At 56.8% G+C, this 14,018-nt stretch overlaps 1 protein-coding gene across 4 annotated transcripts in view; it reads right to left on the reverse strand.

The window, feature by feature from the left end:
* Positions 1-11,497, reverse strand: part of Pde4a (phosphodiesterase 4A) — a 35,097-nt gene extending 23,600 nt beyond the window's left edge. Inside the window, exons 1-2 of one of the 4 annotated variants that reach the window (XM_077796388.1) lie at positions 2,477-2,709; positions 987-1,028 (exon numbers count right to left, since the gene is read on the reverse strand). In XM_077796388.1, the coding sequence (XP_077652514.1) occupies positions 987-1,028; positions 2,477-2,709 (275 nt within the window). Of the gene's footprint in view, positions 1-986; positions 1,247-2,476; positions 2,710-10,967 lie in introns of those variants that run through there. The other 3 variants (XM_077796387.1, XM_077796385.1, XM_077796386.1) reach the window with 3 other exon arrangements.
* Positions 11,498-14,018: the final 2,521 nt, after the last annotated feature.

The raw sequence follows: 14,018 nt of genomic DNA on the forward strand, positions 1-14,018 counted from the left end.
ATGGGGTTGGGTGTTCATGGGTGTCTACCTCTTTGGCTTTCTGAGTCTCGTGACCTCATGAGTGGTGCCACACGGATGCTGTGACTGTGTGGGTATGAGGCACATGTGGAAAATCAGCCTGCAGGAACTTGTGTAGGGTCCGGGGCGAGTGTTTAAGTGACAGTGTCTTCCTGGGGAATGCAGTGTGTACAGGACTGTTGGAGGCGTGAGCAAGAGTTGCTGTGGTTTGTGTGTCACCTGTGTGTGGCTGTGGGTCACTTGAGGGTTCTCTTGGTGCCCTGACTAGCCAGGAGACCCACACCTAGTATAGTAAACAGAGGGTGACCCCGATTGCCCTGCATGTGGGTGTGTCTGTGTGTTTCTGAGTTCGGCTGTGTGTCCCCACGCTGGAGACTGTGTGGTGTCCAGGTATCTGAAAGGGTTGGTGCTGGGTGGCAAGGACAAGTCTAGAAAATCCAGAGAACTTAAAGGCCACTTCCTGGCCCCAGCTCTACCCAGCCTATTCTAAATACCCTCCAGGCATCCAGGAACCTCCCCTCCCCACCCCCCGCTGCTCCAGCTTGGTTTTCAGCCTGGCAGCCCCAGTAAAAAGGAGGGGGTAAGGCTGGAGACACAGCAGCATAGGGCCTGAGGGACCTGGCTCCAGGCCAGTGGCCTGGGAGTGGAGCCCAGGTGACGCTAGACACCCATATTTGCTGCCAGGGTGAATGCCAGAATCTCAGGTTTGGGGGCACAAAGAGGGTGCAGGGATCCGACTTTGGTCAAGTAGGAATGCGCAGGATCAGGCACCAGCTTTGGGGGCCACCACCTTCGGGAAGCCCTGGGTAGCACTTGTATCTTTAGGGAGAGGGAAGGAGGTGGGACCCCGACCAGATCCTGGAAGCCACCACAAAGGGGACTCCCCAAATCACACTCGGGGGACCCCTTTCCCAGCACAGCCAGAGCCCTCAGGTCGCAAAGAATGCTACTGGCCAGGAGCCACCCACCTGACAGATCTACCCGGAGGGTGCCGATGAGTATCTTCATCGCTGAAGGAGAAGTGGGTCAGGGACTCAGGGCTGGGGGGCAGTGCCAGGGCAGGGGGCCGGGGCCGGGCCCGGGGCGCTGCACTGGAGCGCATGAGAGCCAAGAGCCGTCGGGGTTCGCATGGGGACCGCTGCCCAGTGGTGTGCCGCGCACAGCTTGCCAGGTTCGAGGTGTCTGCGGCCGCCGGCAGCGCCGCCTCCGCACCTCGCGGCACCCCGCCTCAGTGACCCTCCCCTGCCCGAGCACACCCCCCCCCCCCCCCCCCCGCAGGACGGCCCCAGGCGGTCCCAGAGCGTCCCCGGCACCCAGGAGGGTTCAAAGCTTGCCTCCCCCTGCAGGGGCCCAGAGGAACTGAGCGCACACTTCTTCCTGGCCCCCTCCGGCCCCGGGTTGCAGGGGCGCCCAGGACTCGGCTTTACCCTCCCAGCCCCCTCCAGGCCGGCCCCGCCTCCCGCGCTGGCTCCGGCCCCGCCCACCCCCCCCCCAGCTCCGGCCCTGACGTCGAGCAGTGCGGGCTGCAGGTCTCAGATCGCCGTGAGTGCCCCAGGGGAATGGGACTCGTCCCAGCCGGCGGAGTGTAGGGCTGGATGACAACAACCCCGGGGAGGGTTGACGGATGCAGGGAGGTGGAGCTGGGGGAGAAACAGAGACAGGAGAGACAGAGGTGGAGACGGGAGAGAAACCGGAGAGACGCTGATCCCCACCCCTCCGGACCCCGCGCCGGTTCCTAAAGGCCCTGGCCCCACCCCCTCTTCTTTCCCCGCCCCCTCTCTCCCCTCGGGCCAGCTGCTGGGCTGTGTCCTGTCCCACAGTGCCTCCCCAAGTCTGTGTCCTAAACAAGTAAAAGTGGAGAGTAGGGAGCAATGAAGGAGGCAGACGACCGGGAGAAGCCCCGGCACCAGCGCGTGCCCACCTCCAGACTGTCAACCTCGGTGTCTAGGGGAAACACTGAGGAGCCAGACCGGATGTGGCCTCCTGCCTGTCACCCCCGGCTTCCTGCCCCCGTAGCCCACCCCAGGTCTGGCAAAGCAGGGAACTTCCATTTACCCTTAGTGCTCTGTGCAGGCGGTAACATCCCCGAGCCTCCCAGCAAGTTAACCCCCAGAGGACGCCGCTGGACCCATTTCACGGGCCATAGACTGAGGCTAACAGAAGTGAACACATGTCCCCAGGTCACCTTGGATGGCAGGTCGGCCTCAGTCCCCCAAAGCGTGACCGCAGCTTCAGGTTTGCACAGGAAGTGGGAGGAATGTAGTGTTTATTGAGCGCCTACTGCATGCCCTATCAGATGTCTCCACGGCAACCCTGGCGGGCAAGGATGATTTTTATCTGTGCCTTGTGACGGAAGAAGAAGAAGAAGACTGAAGAGAGCAAGTCACAGACCCCAGAACCAAGGGCGCGCCAGGTGGCCAGAAGGGCCTCGAACTCATGACCATCAGCGCGCACTTACCCGGCCCACGGCTGGCGGCCCAAATCCTGGAAGCTTCGGAAAATCCGAAGGCGCCTGCGGAAAGTTGGGGACGGGCTAGCGAAGAAGACCGGCGAGGAGGGCGGAGAACGCGGGCGGCGGGGCGCGCGCGGGGCCGGGGGCTCTGGCAGGAATGCCTCGTCCTCGGCCGCCGCCGCCGGGAAGGCGGCCAGCTGCAGCTCGGGGATGCGGCCCAGGCCACGCGGCCGCGCCATGGCCGCGGGGGCGCGGGGCGGGCCCGCTCGGCGGCCGCTGGGGAGCTGCGCCGCCCGCCCGGCGCGCGGCCCTCGCAGGCGGGCCGCCCAGCCCTGGGGCCGCGGGCCCCACCCCGCCCCGAGGCCGCCTCGGCCCTTCCGGCTTCGCGCTGGGGCCGCCCTCGGGGCGGGGCCGGGCGGGCCTGGGGCGTCCACACCACAGCGACCGGGACTCCCCCCGCAGCCCCCAGGGCCTCCCCGCAGTCCTTCCGACGTCCCCCAAATAGCCGGAAGCGTTTCCACAAACCCTAGCGACGCCCCTCAAATCTCGAGGTGTGCCCACAAACCTCCCATGGTGTTGACAGGCCCCACAGACCTCAAGGGAGTCCTCAGATGTCTCCACAATCCCTGTAGGGCCCTAACTGTCCCTGAGGTCCCCACACAACCAGGGTGCTCCCCAAATCCCTGTGTACTCTAAGAGGCCCCATAGACCGTGATGCTCTGTCAAGATGTCCCTATATTCCTAGCAGTGTCCTCCTTGTTTCTGGGACATCCCAAGAATTCCAGGAGGCAACCACAAACCCAATGGTGCTGAGGGCCCACAAGAGCACCCTTCAGATCTCAAGAGCACCAGCACAGTTCCTTGGATGTCCCGAACTCCCCTAGAGCACCACCATCACCCCTCCTCAGTCATGCAGAAATGCCCCCCAGAGCACCCCTAGCAGTCCACACAGACCACATGTGAAACCCCCAAATCCTAGATTCCTTCACAGACCCCAGGAGTGCTTCCACAGTCCTTCAGATGTCCCTTAATCCCAAGTGGCTCCACCACATCCCCCAAATCAAGTGTTGAAACCCCCCCACACTCTCAGGGATATCTTCCCTACTCAGGGCATGCCTCATAGCCTTGAAGATATCACCCAAATCCAGGGGTGCCCCTTAGAGCTCAAAGAAGTTAAATTCCTCTATAACTCTGGGAACAGTCCCAGATTCTAGGCCAGAATCTAAGATTTACCCCCAAATCCTTGGGGACATTCTAAAATGCCACCCACAACTCATAAGATGTGCCTCATACCTCTTAAGATATGCCTAGAAGACAGGAGGATGAATTGAACATGCTTCCCCGTTCCTATCTGAAGACATGACCAGTATAACCCCACGTCATCATGTGGGAACTTACACTCCATGTATGTGTAATATGTCAAAATACACTCCACTGTCATGTATAACTAAAAAGAACAAATACAAAAATTTTTAAAAAAGATATGCCTAGAAGCCTCTGGTGTGCTCACAGCCACTAGGGTGGGGGTCCTAAGGCACCACCCATTCCTGCCAATCCTTAGAATCCCTGAGGCACCTTTTAGAATTGGGCCCCCACAGCTTCAAGGTAGTCGCAAGAACCCCATCTCCCCATAGCAGGCACATAGTACACCTAGATGGGGACTTTCTGGAGCCCAATAAGGATTCTCCATGCCCAACCACTGTGACCCTGTGGGGCACACTGCCCCCTTCTCTCAGATGATGAAGAGGCTCAGAGAGGGGAAGACCTGAGAACAGCCAGTCAGCTGCTTAGAATCCCTCAGCCTCCCCCAACCGGTGTGTGGTTCTTTGGGACCAAAGAAGGGGGAGAAGCTTGCTTTAAATGAGAAAGGGGGACCAATCTATTTGAAGGTTCCACCTCCCTTGCTATTGGTTGCATGCTATGGGGCCCAGTTAGGTGGGCTAGATTTGAGTCTGATCTTTGACACTTCTTAGCCATTTGACCTTGGGCAAATCCCCTCTTTTTTCTGAGCCTCAGTTTTCCCCAGGTGTAAAATAGGTGTAATAAGAATACCCAGCTCTACTGGGCACAGTGGCACACGCCCATAATCCCAGGGGCTCGGGAGGCTGAGGCAGGAGGATCGCAAGTTCAAAGCTAGCCTCAGCAATTTAATGAGGCACCAAGCAATTTAGAGAGGCCCTTTCTCAAAATAAAAAAAATAAAAAGGACTGAGGATGTGGCTCAGTGGTAAAGCACCCATGGGTTCAATCCCCAGTACTGAAAAAAAAAATAATAGATGTGCACTAAACATTTGCTACAATTATTTGACAAAGCATTTATTGAGGGCTTATAGTGAGCAAGCCAGAGTACTAGCTGGAGAACAGGGAATGACTATGACAATGATGATGGTGGTGGTGACAGTGGTAATCCTTTACCCAGCAGCTAACCCTTTAGAATGCTTCCTATACATTCAGTATCCCCTGATAAAATCTCATTTAATCCTTAAAAAACTCCCAGGAAGAGCTCAGTGGCACACACCTGTAATACCAGGGCTAAGGAGGCTGAGACAGGAGAATTGCGAGTTCAAAGCCACACTTGGCAAAAGCAAGGCACTAAGCAACTCAGTGAGACTCTGTCTCTAAATAAAATACAAAATAGGGCTGGGGATGTGGCTCAGTGGTCATGTGCCTGAGTTGAATCCCCAGTACCAAAATAAACAAACAAAAAAACTTCCAGGAAGTGCTACTATTATTGTCCCCACTTTGCAGATAGGAAAACTGGGTGTTGGAGAGAAATGACCTGTTCAAGGTTGTTTCAAGGTCACATAGCCAGTGAGTGGCTGAGTTGGGCTCTAGTCCAGTCTTTGCCACCCTCTATTTTATTACTGTCTGCTTAAGAGATAGCCTGAGTGGACTTTTTATTTTTTCCTAATTGCCTTCCCCATGAAATGTTAATGCCTGTTTAAGCACTGTGTGTACAGTCCTGGAGCTTCAGGTTTTGCATCCTCAGATTCAACCAACTGCAGATCGAAAGGGTTTGTCCTGAACACATAGAGACTTTTTTCCTTGCCATCATTCCCTAAACAATATAGTATGACAACTGTGTACAGTGCATTTACATTGTATTAAGTGTTATATGTCATCTAGAGATGATCTAAAGTCCACGGGGGATGTGCGTAGGCTCTATGCAAATACTGTGCCATCTTATGTAAGGAAGATGAGCATCTGCAGATTGGGGTGGTTGGGGAATCCTGGAATCACCCCCAACATGCATACCAAGAAACGGCTGTATATCTGTGCTTTATGCATAAAAGTAAAATGGGGGGCTGGGGATGTTACTCAGAACTAGAGCACTTGCTTAGCATGCTCAAGGGCCTGGGTTCAATCTCCAGCACCCCCCCACACACACATACACACACGATTTTTAAAATTGCCCCACTCCCAGCAAGAACCAGTTTTCATCTCCTTGGAGAATCACCTTGCTGAGAATTCCAACTTTCTCATCCTTGGCATTGGGGACATTTGGGATTAGATAATACTTTGTCCTGGGTGGGCTGTCCCATACTGTTAAGCAATGTAGCAATATCCCAGGCCTCTACCCACTAGATGTCAGCAGTACCCTTCACTTATGACCACTAAAATGTTTCCAGCTGCTTCAGATCCCTGGGAGGCAAGACTATCTCCCAGGGGAGAATGCCTGTCCTAGTCCTACCAAGATCCCCGCTGCACTGCCCACCAGGACCCACAATAGGAAATGAGGGTTTTCTTGTTCACTGGCCGGTAAGCTCTTTGGAATAGGTTTCTTCCTAGGTCAACTTCAAAGATAAAGAAACCAAGGCCCAGAGAGGGGGAGTGACTTAGCCAGGGTCATCCAGCCCAAAAAGAGCAGAGCTGGATCATGAATCTAGTTGTTTGGCTCCAGAGCTTGGGATTTTAGCCCTAGACCACACAGGGTCTTCACAGATCAGTATCCTTCCAGTCCAGTGACTTTTGTCCCCTCCTAGGAAGCCAGATATAAACTGAGACCTGAAGGCCACACTAACCATGGCCTATGAGCCACCCATCACTTCCCTTCTTCATTTCCTTCCACTCACCCCTCACTCTGCCCCAGACACACTTGTCTCCCAGCTCACATTCCCACCACAGGACCTTTGCACTGGCTGTTCTCTCTAGCAGGCACTCTACCATCAGATACCCACACAGCATCTCTCTCTATTTACTTAGGTATCTGTTTAAATGTCACCTCTTTAGAAAGGCCTTGATTGACCTCAGGATCCCTCTGTTCTTCATATTCCATGTGTCACCATCTATAATTATCAGATGGTTTTACTTGCTATTTCTGCTTCACCCACTAGTCTGAGAACTCCAGACAGTAAGACTGGGTCGATTGGATTCTAAGCTGTAACCTCAAGGATGCATGTGTAGAATGAGTGGTCCTGTTTCAGATGAGGAAACTGAGGCTCTGGCAGATGAGGTTCACAGAGCAAGCAAAGGGCAAAGGCTGGCTCCAAACACATATCAGACGTAAAACAGTGGGTTCCGATGCCCCATCAAAATTCTGTCCTCACCAGGCCAGCCTGTGGCTTCCTCAGCCCAAAGCCCCAGTTTCCTGTAACTCAGGAGAGTGAATCTGTTACCAGTGAAAGATGGCGCTGGCTTTGTGGTTTGAGGGACACCGGCTTTCTCTCTGCTGATGTCATTTGAGGAAATGCTTTCTCGAAACAGGTCCTGGCTGCCCAGCCCCTACGTCAGCCATCTCAGCCTTACCACAGCCCTGGGGTGGGAACTTCTTATTTTTCAACCCCATTTTATTGATGAAAATAAAGAGGCACGGACTCTGGTCCCAGGTCAGCAAGTGAGGCTTCAGTTTGAATCTTACCCACTGCTCGGCAGTGGAGGAAACCTCATTTTAACCCTAATTTTGCCCTTCCTCGTTGTGTGACCTTGGACAAGTCATTTCGCCTCTGTTTTCCGGGTAGGGGTGCGCATCCAAGGATGCTGAGCGTTAAAATGCAGGTTGGTGTTGGGAGGCTCTGGTGCTGGCCTGGGGCAGGAACTCCGCGTCCACAACTTTTCGCTCAAGTTCCTCGCCGTCCACCAGGCGGCGTCTCCTCCGCACTTGGCGACCAGGTGGAGGATGGGGGCAGCGATCAGGTCTCAACCCGGGAAGGAGAGGACCTCACCCGCAGCCTGCGGTCGGCCGGCCTGGCGCCCGCTCTCCAGAGCGCTCAATAAGCATAAAATAATAATACGAGACTCTGCGGCAGTGGCGCGATGACTTGGTGCGACGACAGGTGAGGTCCTGGGGCGCACACTCAGGCTGTGCCTTTCTCGCCGTCCAGCAGAGGGCGCGCGGAGAGAGAGACTTTCCGCCACACATCCAGGCACGTGGGAACGCCAGGGACAAGAGGCGGCGACGGCCCAAGTGGAGACAGAGACCGCTAGTCAGAGATAGACCTAAGCCGGGCAGCCCACACCCGCTCCCGCGGCCAGGAAGCGCTCTCCGATGGCGAGAGTTTGGGGGTCCAGGGAGAGGGGCATATCTATATTTTGGCCCCCAATTCAAGCAGCCCCTCTTCTTCCCTCCGGGTCCTCCTCTTCCTCCCGCTCCATCTGCCTCTTGACAGATCGCAGCGGTGCCGTGACTCAGCCTAGCAGGGCGCGCCAGGAGCTCTGTCTCATGCATCCCAGGTGGGGAGTGTGGATGGCATCTCGGCTGGGGGGCAGTGCCTCCTCTCTGGGGGTCCCCAGGACTCAAGTCTAGGGGGATGGCTGGACCCTGTTTCTGGTGGGTGGATGAACTTCAAAGTGGGGAGCGCTGGAATCCCCTGTGTGTGCAGTGGTAGAGCCCCCTTTCTGGCGAAATGCCCCATTTCAGAAGAGAGGTTCCCACTGGAGGTCTCTCTTTCCCCTTCCTCCTTTTGTGGGGGGAGGTGGAGAAAGTGCCCACACACGGCCCCTCCAAACCAGCTGTAGACTAGCTCTGCCCGCTGGAGACTGCACAGACCCACAGTGAAAAGGAAACCGGAGCCCATGCAGGGATGTGGTTCAAGTTCCTGTTTTTTGTTCTTCCCACTCCAAAAAAGCAATGTCGGCCACAGCCTCAACTCCTTGAGCAATAACCTAAGCACTGACTTTGTCAAATCCTTCACAACATCTTGAACTCACAGAACTCTCAAACTGAGCCCCACAGGGCAGTGCCAGCAACAGCCCCACTTTTCGGGCAGGAAACAGGCTCAGAGAGGATGAGATGCTTACAACAAAGACACAGGCGTCAGGCAAATCGGAACTGAAATCCCAGCTCTGCCACTTCCTGGTATTATGAATTTGGGCAGGGGAAGGAGAAGGAATTTCACCTCTCTGGCCAGTGTCCCTATCTGTCCAACCAGGGATACCTCATAGGGCCACTGGGAATGAGGACTTGTGAAAAAGTCCCTGGCATGAAGCCTAAAAGTGAGCCACTAGAAGATGGACACCCTGAAATGACAATAATTGTTACCACTCAGCCACTGTCCCCTGAGAGCTAATAGCCGGGAGACCAGGGTAGGGAAGTCCCTAGAGCCTTAAAAGGGAATGGGGCCTAGTTCCTAGCACCCCACCCCCTCCTTGGTCTCTCAGGACAGTGACTTGAGCCAGTTTGGCTCCCTGCCCCTGGTCTTGGCATTTCCTGTTGATCCTAGCTCTGTTTTCCTTTAGTTTTTCTCTAGTTCCCTTTGGGAAATATCAGGCTGTGTGTGCTGGGCCCATGACACTTGTTTCTTGGTGGGGACAGAGGACTGGAGCTGGGGGTGCCCAGAAGGGAGGTGGAGGTGGCCTGGGGAAGTGTGGTGGCTGGTGGGGGCCTCCAGAAAGACCTAGGAAGACTAAGGTCACAGCCTAGAGACCTCACTGGGGAACTCCAGGGATGAGAAACCCAAATCTGACCATCTGAGCGATGTGATCATCTGAACCATGTCCCAAGGAGAAGGGCACCCATGGGTGGGGCTAAGTTATCAGTCCCCATGTTACTGAAGCACACACAGTCAGAGCCTGGGGCACCATCAGAGTAGATGCACTCACTAAGAATGCCAAGTAAACAGGGGCACAGCTCCAGAGTCAGAATACCAACCCTCAGACATGTGCTCACAGGACAGATGAACGCATGTCACATTGTGTCACACATAGTCCCAGGGAGCACAGATAGTTCCACTGGCACAAACACATTGTCCCCGAGAAGGTACACATTACAGTACCAGACATACATCTATGGAACACTCTCTGTTATTATCACTCTGACCCTGGAACAGAGACACCACCTCACAATCAGTGTCCCGGGAGTAAAGACAGTCACTCTGGCACAATCACTATGTCCCAAGAGGAAAAATAGTCACCCTGTCACAGCCACAGCATCCCTGAAGCACACGCAGTTACTGTAACAATCACTGACCTGGAAGCACAAAGTCATCGTGTCTCAGCCACGCTATCCTGAAGGCATACACAGTCTTGTTGTCACAATCACTGTTCCAGGATCAGAAACAATCACCCTGCAAAAATTCTGTTTTCCTGAAGCACACACAGTCATTGTCACAATGACTGTGTCCCATGAGGACACAGTCATCCTGTAACAGTCACAACATCCCAGAAGCACACAGTCACACTGTCACAATCACTGTGCCAGGAATACACAGTTACCATGTTACAATTACAGGATCCTATAAGTACACAGTCACCATGCCACAGTCAGAGGACCCCGGAACGGAGCACATAGCCAAGGCAGCTGGGGCCGCTGGTCATACACCAAAAGCTGGAGCAAAGTGAGTTCAGCCAGAGGATACCACCAGAACAGCCCAACATACACACCCTCACTACACTGTCACCTCAAAGAGGCAGGGACTCCTTGACCTAAGTTAGGACTGTGTGTCCCCTCTGCACTGTTCCCTGCCGCTGTGGAAACTTAACTCTCCAGTGCTGAGATGGGGGACTCCAACTCAACACAAATGCCCCAATACAGTGCTCCTCAAAACAGCCTCTCTGGATTCCTGACCTCAGCTGCTATAAGGCGAGTTCACCAATGCCCCCTTTGCAGAGTCCTCCATCCCCTAAGAGGACCCTGAGCATCCCTCAATCTGCAGATGCCCCTTCAGAGTGCTCCCTAGGATACCCCAAACACAGTCAATCTAGTTCTCAGTATAGTGGCCCCAGGAACATCGCTCCAAGTACCACCCAGTCTAACGCTGGCCTGCACTGCCACTGACCAATACTGACAGCTGCAGCCCCTTTCCCACCCCAGACCCTGTAAATTCTACATGCAGCATGGCGCCCCCTAAATAGACCAGGGTGCTTCAGTAGGAACCCTTCTGTTGGGTGCCCAAGTAGGGACCGGGTCCCAGATTCCCCCGCAGCTGAACTCCCCCCAGCTCGGCCCCCTCCAGTCACACTGACCCCACCCGCATCACAGCGCCCCCTGCGGTCGGCGGGGCGAGTTGCGTTCTCTCTGCGCGCCTATGCGCTCCGCGCGCGTCCTCAGCCCAGAGTCTTACCGCCTGCAGCTGCCTCCGCCCGCGCCGCCGCCGCTGGTGCCGGTGCCGTGGAAGGACGAGGGCCAGGACATGCGGGTCGTGCGCAGGCCGGGCCGGTCGCTGGTGTCCACGGCGTCGGCGCGCTCTATGGGCCGGTGTGGCGGCCGCTCCGGCTCCGCGCGCTCCGCACTATCTGAGTAGCCGCGCTGCTGGATACGGATGGGGGTCCGCGGCTGCCGCCACAGGTGCTGGGGGGGCGGCTTCAGGGTGGCCTGGCCCTCCCTGGGCCCGGGCAGAGACAGAGACAGGCTCCTCTCCGAGGGGGCGGCCGGGGGCTCCATAGCGCCGGCGGCCACCTGCACCCTAGGAGTCCCGGCCCTTTCAAGCTGCACCTAGCTCAGCTGCGCTCAAGCGGACGCGCCAGCAGCCCCGCGGGTGCGCCCGGCCTCAGTGGGGCCATGGCGCCCCGGGGACAGACCCGGGGGCGCTGCGGGCCGATCGCCCCCGGGCCGGGCGCCGTGGCTTCCTGTCGGCTCCTGGAGCTCTGCTCCGATCCCGGCTGCGCTCTCAATGCTCGGCGCCCCGCTCCGCTCCAGCCCCGACTCCCCCGCCCCGTCCCGCCCCTCCCTGCCCCCCGCCCGCCGCGATTGTCAGCGCCGCCCCCCTCCTCCTCCACGGTCCGGGCCAGTGGGGGGCAGCCACCCAAGGAGGGGGGCCCTCCCCGCCCACGCAGAGCCCCGCTCCCGGAGGGGAGGGGGCGCCGGAACTCAGTTCTCTCTAGAGCGCCCAGCCTAGCAGCGGCGCGCACGGGCACGAAGGAGTTAAACGGTTAATCCGATCGGGAAGAAGACACCCGACTGGTTGCCCGAGTGTCAGTCAGTCCGTCCATCATGGCGGGGGCGGAGTCGGGAGCGGGCCTGTCCTCGCCTCTACCCCTAGCCCGCGGGAGCTTTTGGGGAGTGGTCCTAGTGCCACACGAGCGGTTTCTGGAGCGGGCAGTGGCGGTGTGCCGGGACTCTCCTGTCCGTGGGTCGGAGGAAGGTGACGATGCGTTCCCCGGGCGGGATGTGAGCGCACGTGGCCCCTCCGAGGGTTGTCTGTTTTCGATGTCGGCTTGAAGTGTGCGTGTGCACGTGGTTGGCTGCTACTGTCTGCCTGTTTCTCTGTCTTTCCGCTGTGTGTGTATCTTGTGTATATACGGGTGAAGGATGTGTGCGCACGTGTGTTGTCTGTTTGGAGAAAGGACGCCTCTGCAGGGTCTTTTCTCGTGGCCCGGGGGCTGCGTATGTGTTCCCACGAGCATGGGTGTGTATTGTGGTCCGTGCGTGCTTGCCGAGTTGTGCACACAATTCTTCCCCCGTAGTCTGACTGTGGTATCTGAGGGCGTATATGGGTGTTTTGTGTATGTGTGTGGTCGGCCTGGAGCCTCTTTGGGATGTTTCTGGGGTGTGTCCCTTTAGTCCCCGCGTGGTTTCAGGAGGGCACCCAGTGTGGATACTCCGGCTGCCCACCCACCGCTCGATGTACCATGTACGGCTGTCTCTTCTAAAGCGGTTCTACTGGAGGTAAACTGAGGCAGATCCTCAGTAGCCGCGAGGCGCACCCCGTGCCCTTTTCAGGCGAGTAAACAGCCGAGCCTCGTCCCCCAGGCCCCCGCGGGCAGAACCCCCCTTCCGGCACCTAAATCGGGAGTTGCCGTGACTCACGCTCCCGCCTCCCCCAGCGCCGCGCCGAGCAAGCGAGCACAGAGCGAGCGGGATCCGAGCGCGCCCCCATCCCCCCGGGCCCCGACCGAGCCCCAGTGGCTGCTGGGTTGGGGGTGTTCACGCGCCCCCGTGCCCCGCCCCCAAGGCGGATCCTCGCTCAAACCTGAAAAGGTTTTTTGGTGCTGGTTGCAAGGACCAGACCCTCGCCCCCGGTGCGCCCCTTCTCACGGGCTCCCCAGGGCAGGCAGTGCCGTCTGCCAATCCCCTCCCCCTCCCCCCGGAGCTGTTCTTATTTTTAAAAAAAGGAAAAGAAAAGAAAAAAAATCCTTCCCGTTTCCAACCTCCACAGCCACTTTTCTCCCCGCCAGAGGGGGCTCCGGGCGTAGGCGAACGCGGAGCAAGAACTGGCCCCCTATCAGCAGCCGCAGGGTATCCCAGAAGCCAGAACTGTGTTCCCCACTTCTTTCAGCAACCTCCCCCAAGGCTTCTAAGGGATTTGTAAGGGCTTCGGGTCCTTCTCAGATAATTTGAGGGTCCTGAGCTGGGCCAAATTCTTGGGTGTAGGTGGGGTTTGTGGCCTTTCACCAGAGCGCCGGATGGAGGATGGGTAACGCGGGGAGTGGGGGCCAGGTCATAACTGGAGTTTCAGAAGAAAAAGAGCACAGGGCAGTGGGCCAGGGCTGGTATTTGGAGCTCTGATGAGCCCTGAGCTGGATCAAGCTGGACCTGAACCAAATGGAGGCTAGAGGAATGGGGGAGGGGAAATACACCTCCGTTGGCCTCAGGGAAAATTAGTCACTTCTCCCCCTATCTGGAAATAAGCGCTATCAAGACCTAGCCAGGGACCCTGAAGCCCTCCAATTTAGAAGATGGGGAGGGGGGTCCTGGGACTGCAGAGAGCAGAGGCCAGGGGATGCGGAAGGGGGCAGGGGCAGGCCAGCAGCCAGGCACAGCTCAGCTCTTTGGCTTTCCGACTCATCCTTGGTCCAAGGGAGTGGAGCTTTGGGGGTGCCCTGGGAGGTTCCAAGACGAAAAATAGGTAGAAAATACAGTATAAAGCTAGAGCTCTCAGATATTACTCACATCTCCCCAGAAGAAAGAAAAAATTCGAGCCCCAGCCTCCTTCTAGATCCCACTATCCCCTTTTAAATTGTGGGAGATCAGAATCTTCCCATTAGGGGAAACAGAGCTAATTGCCCCACAGACTGGTCACAGACAGACCTGTTCCTCAGCTTGTCTCAGCTCTGCATTTGGGGGGCAACCTAGGGTACTGAAAAGCTGAAACCCATTTCCTCTGTCCTGCCTTTATGCTGACTCAGGCAGCTTGGAAAATGGGAAAAGGGGTTTCCCAGCGACTCTAAAGGGT

The sequence above is a fragment of the Urocitellus parryii genome, chromosome 3 (assembly GCF_045843805.1).
Source record: "Urocitellus parryii isolate mUroPar1 chromosome 3, mUroPar1.hap1, whole genome shotgun sequence".
NCBI classification, from domain to species: domain Eukaryota; kingdom Metazoa; phylum Chordata; class Mammalia; order Rodentia; family Sciuridae; genus Urocitellus; species Urocitellus parryii.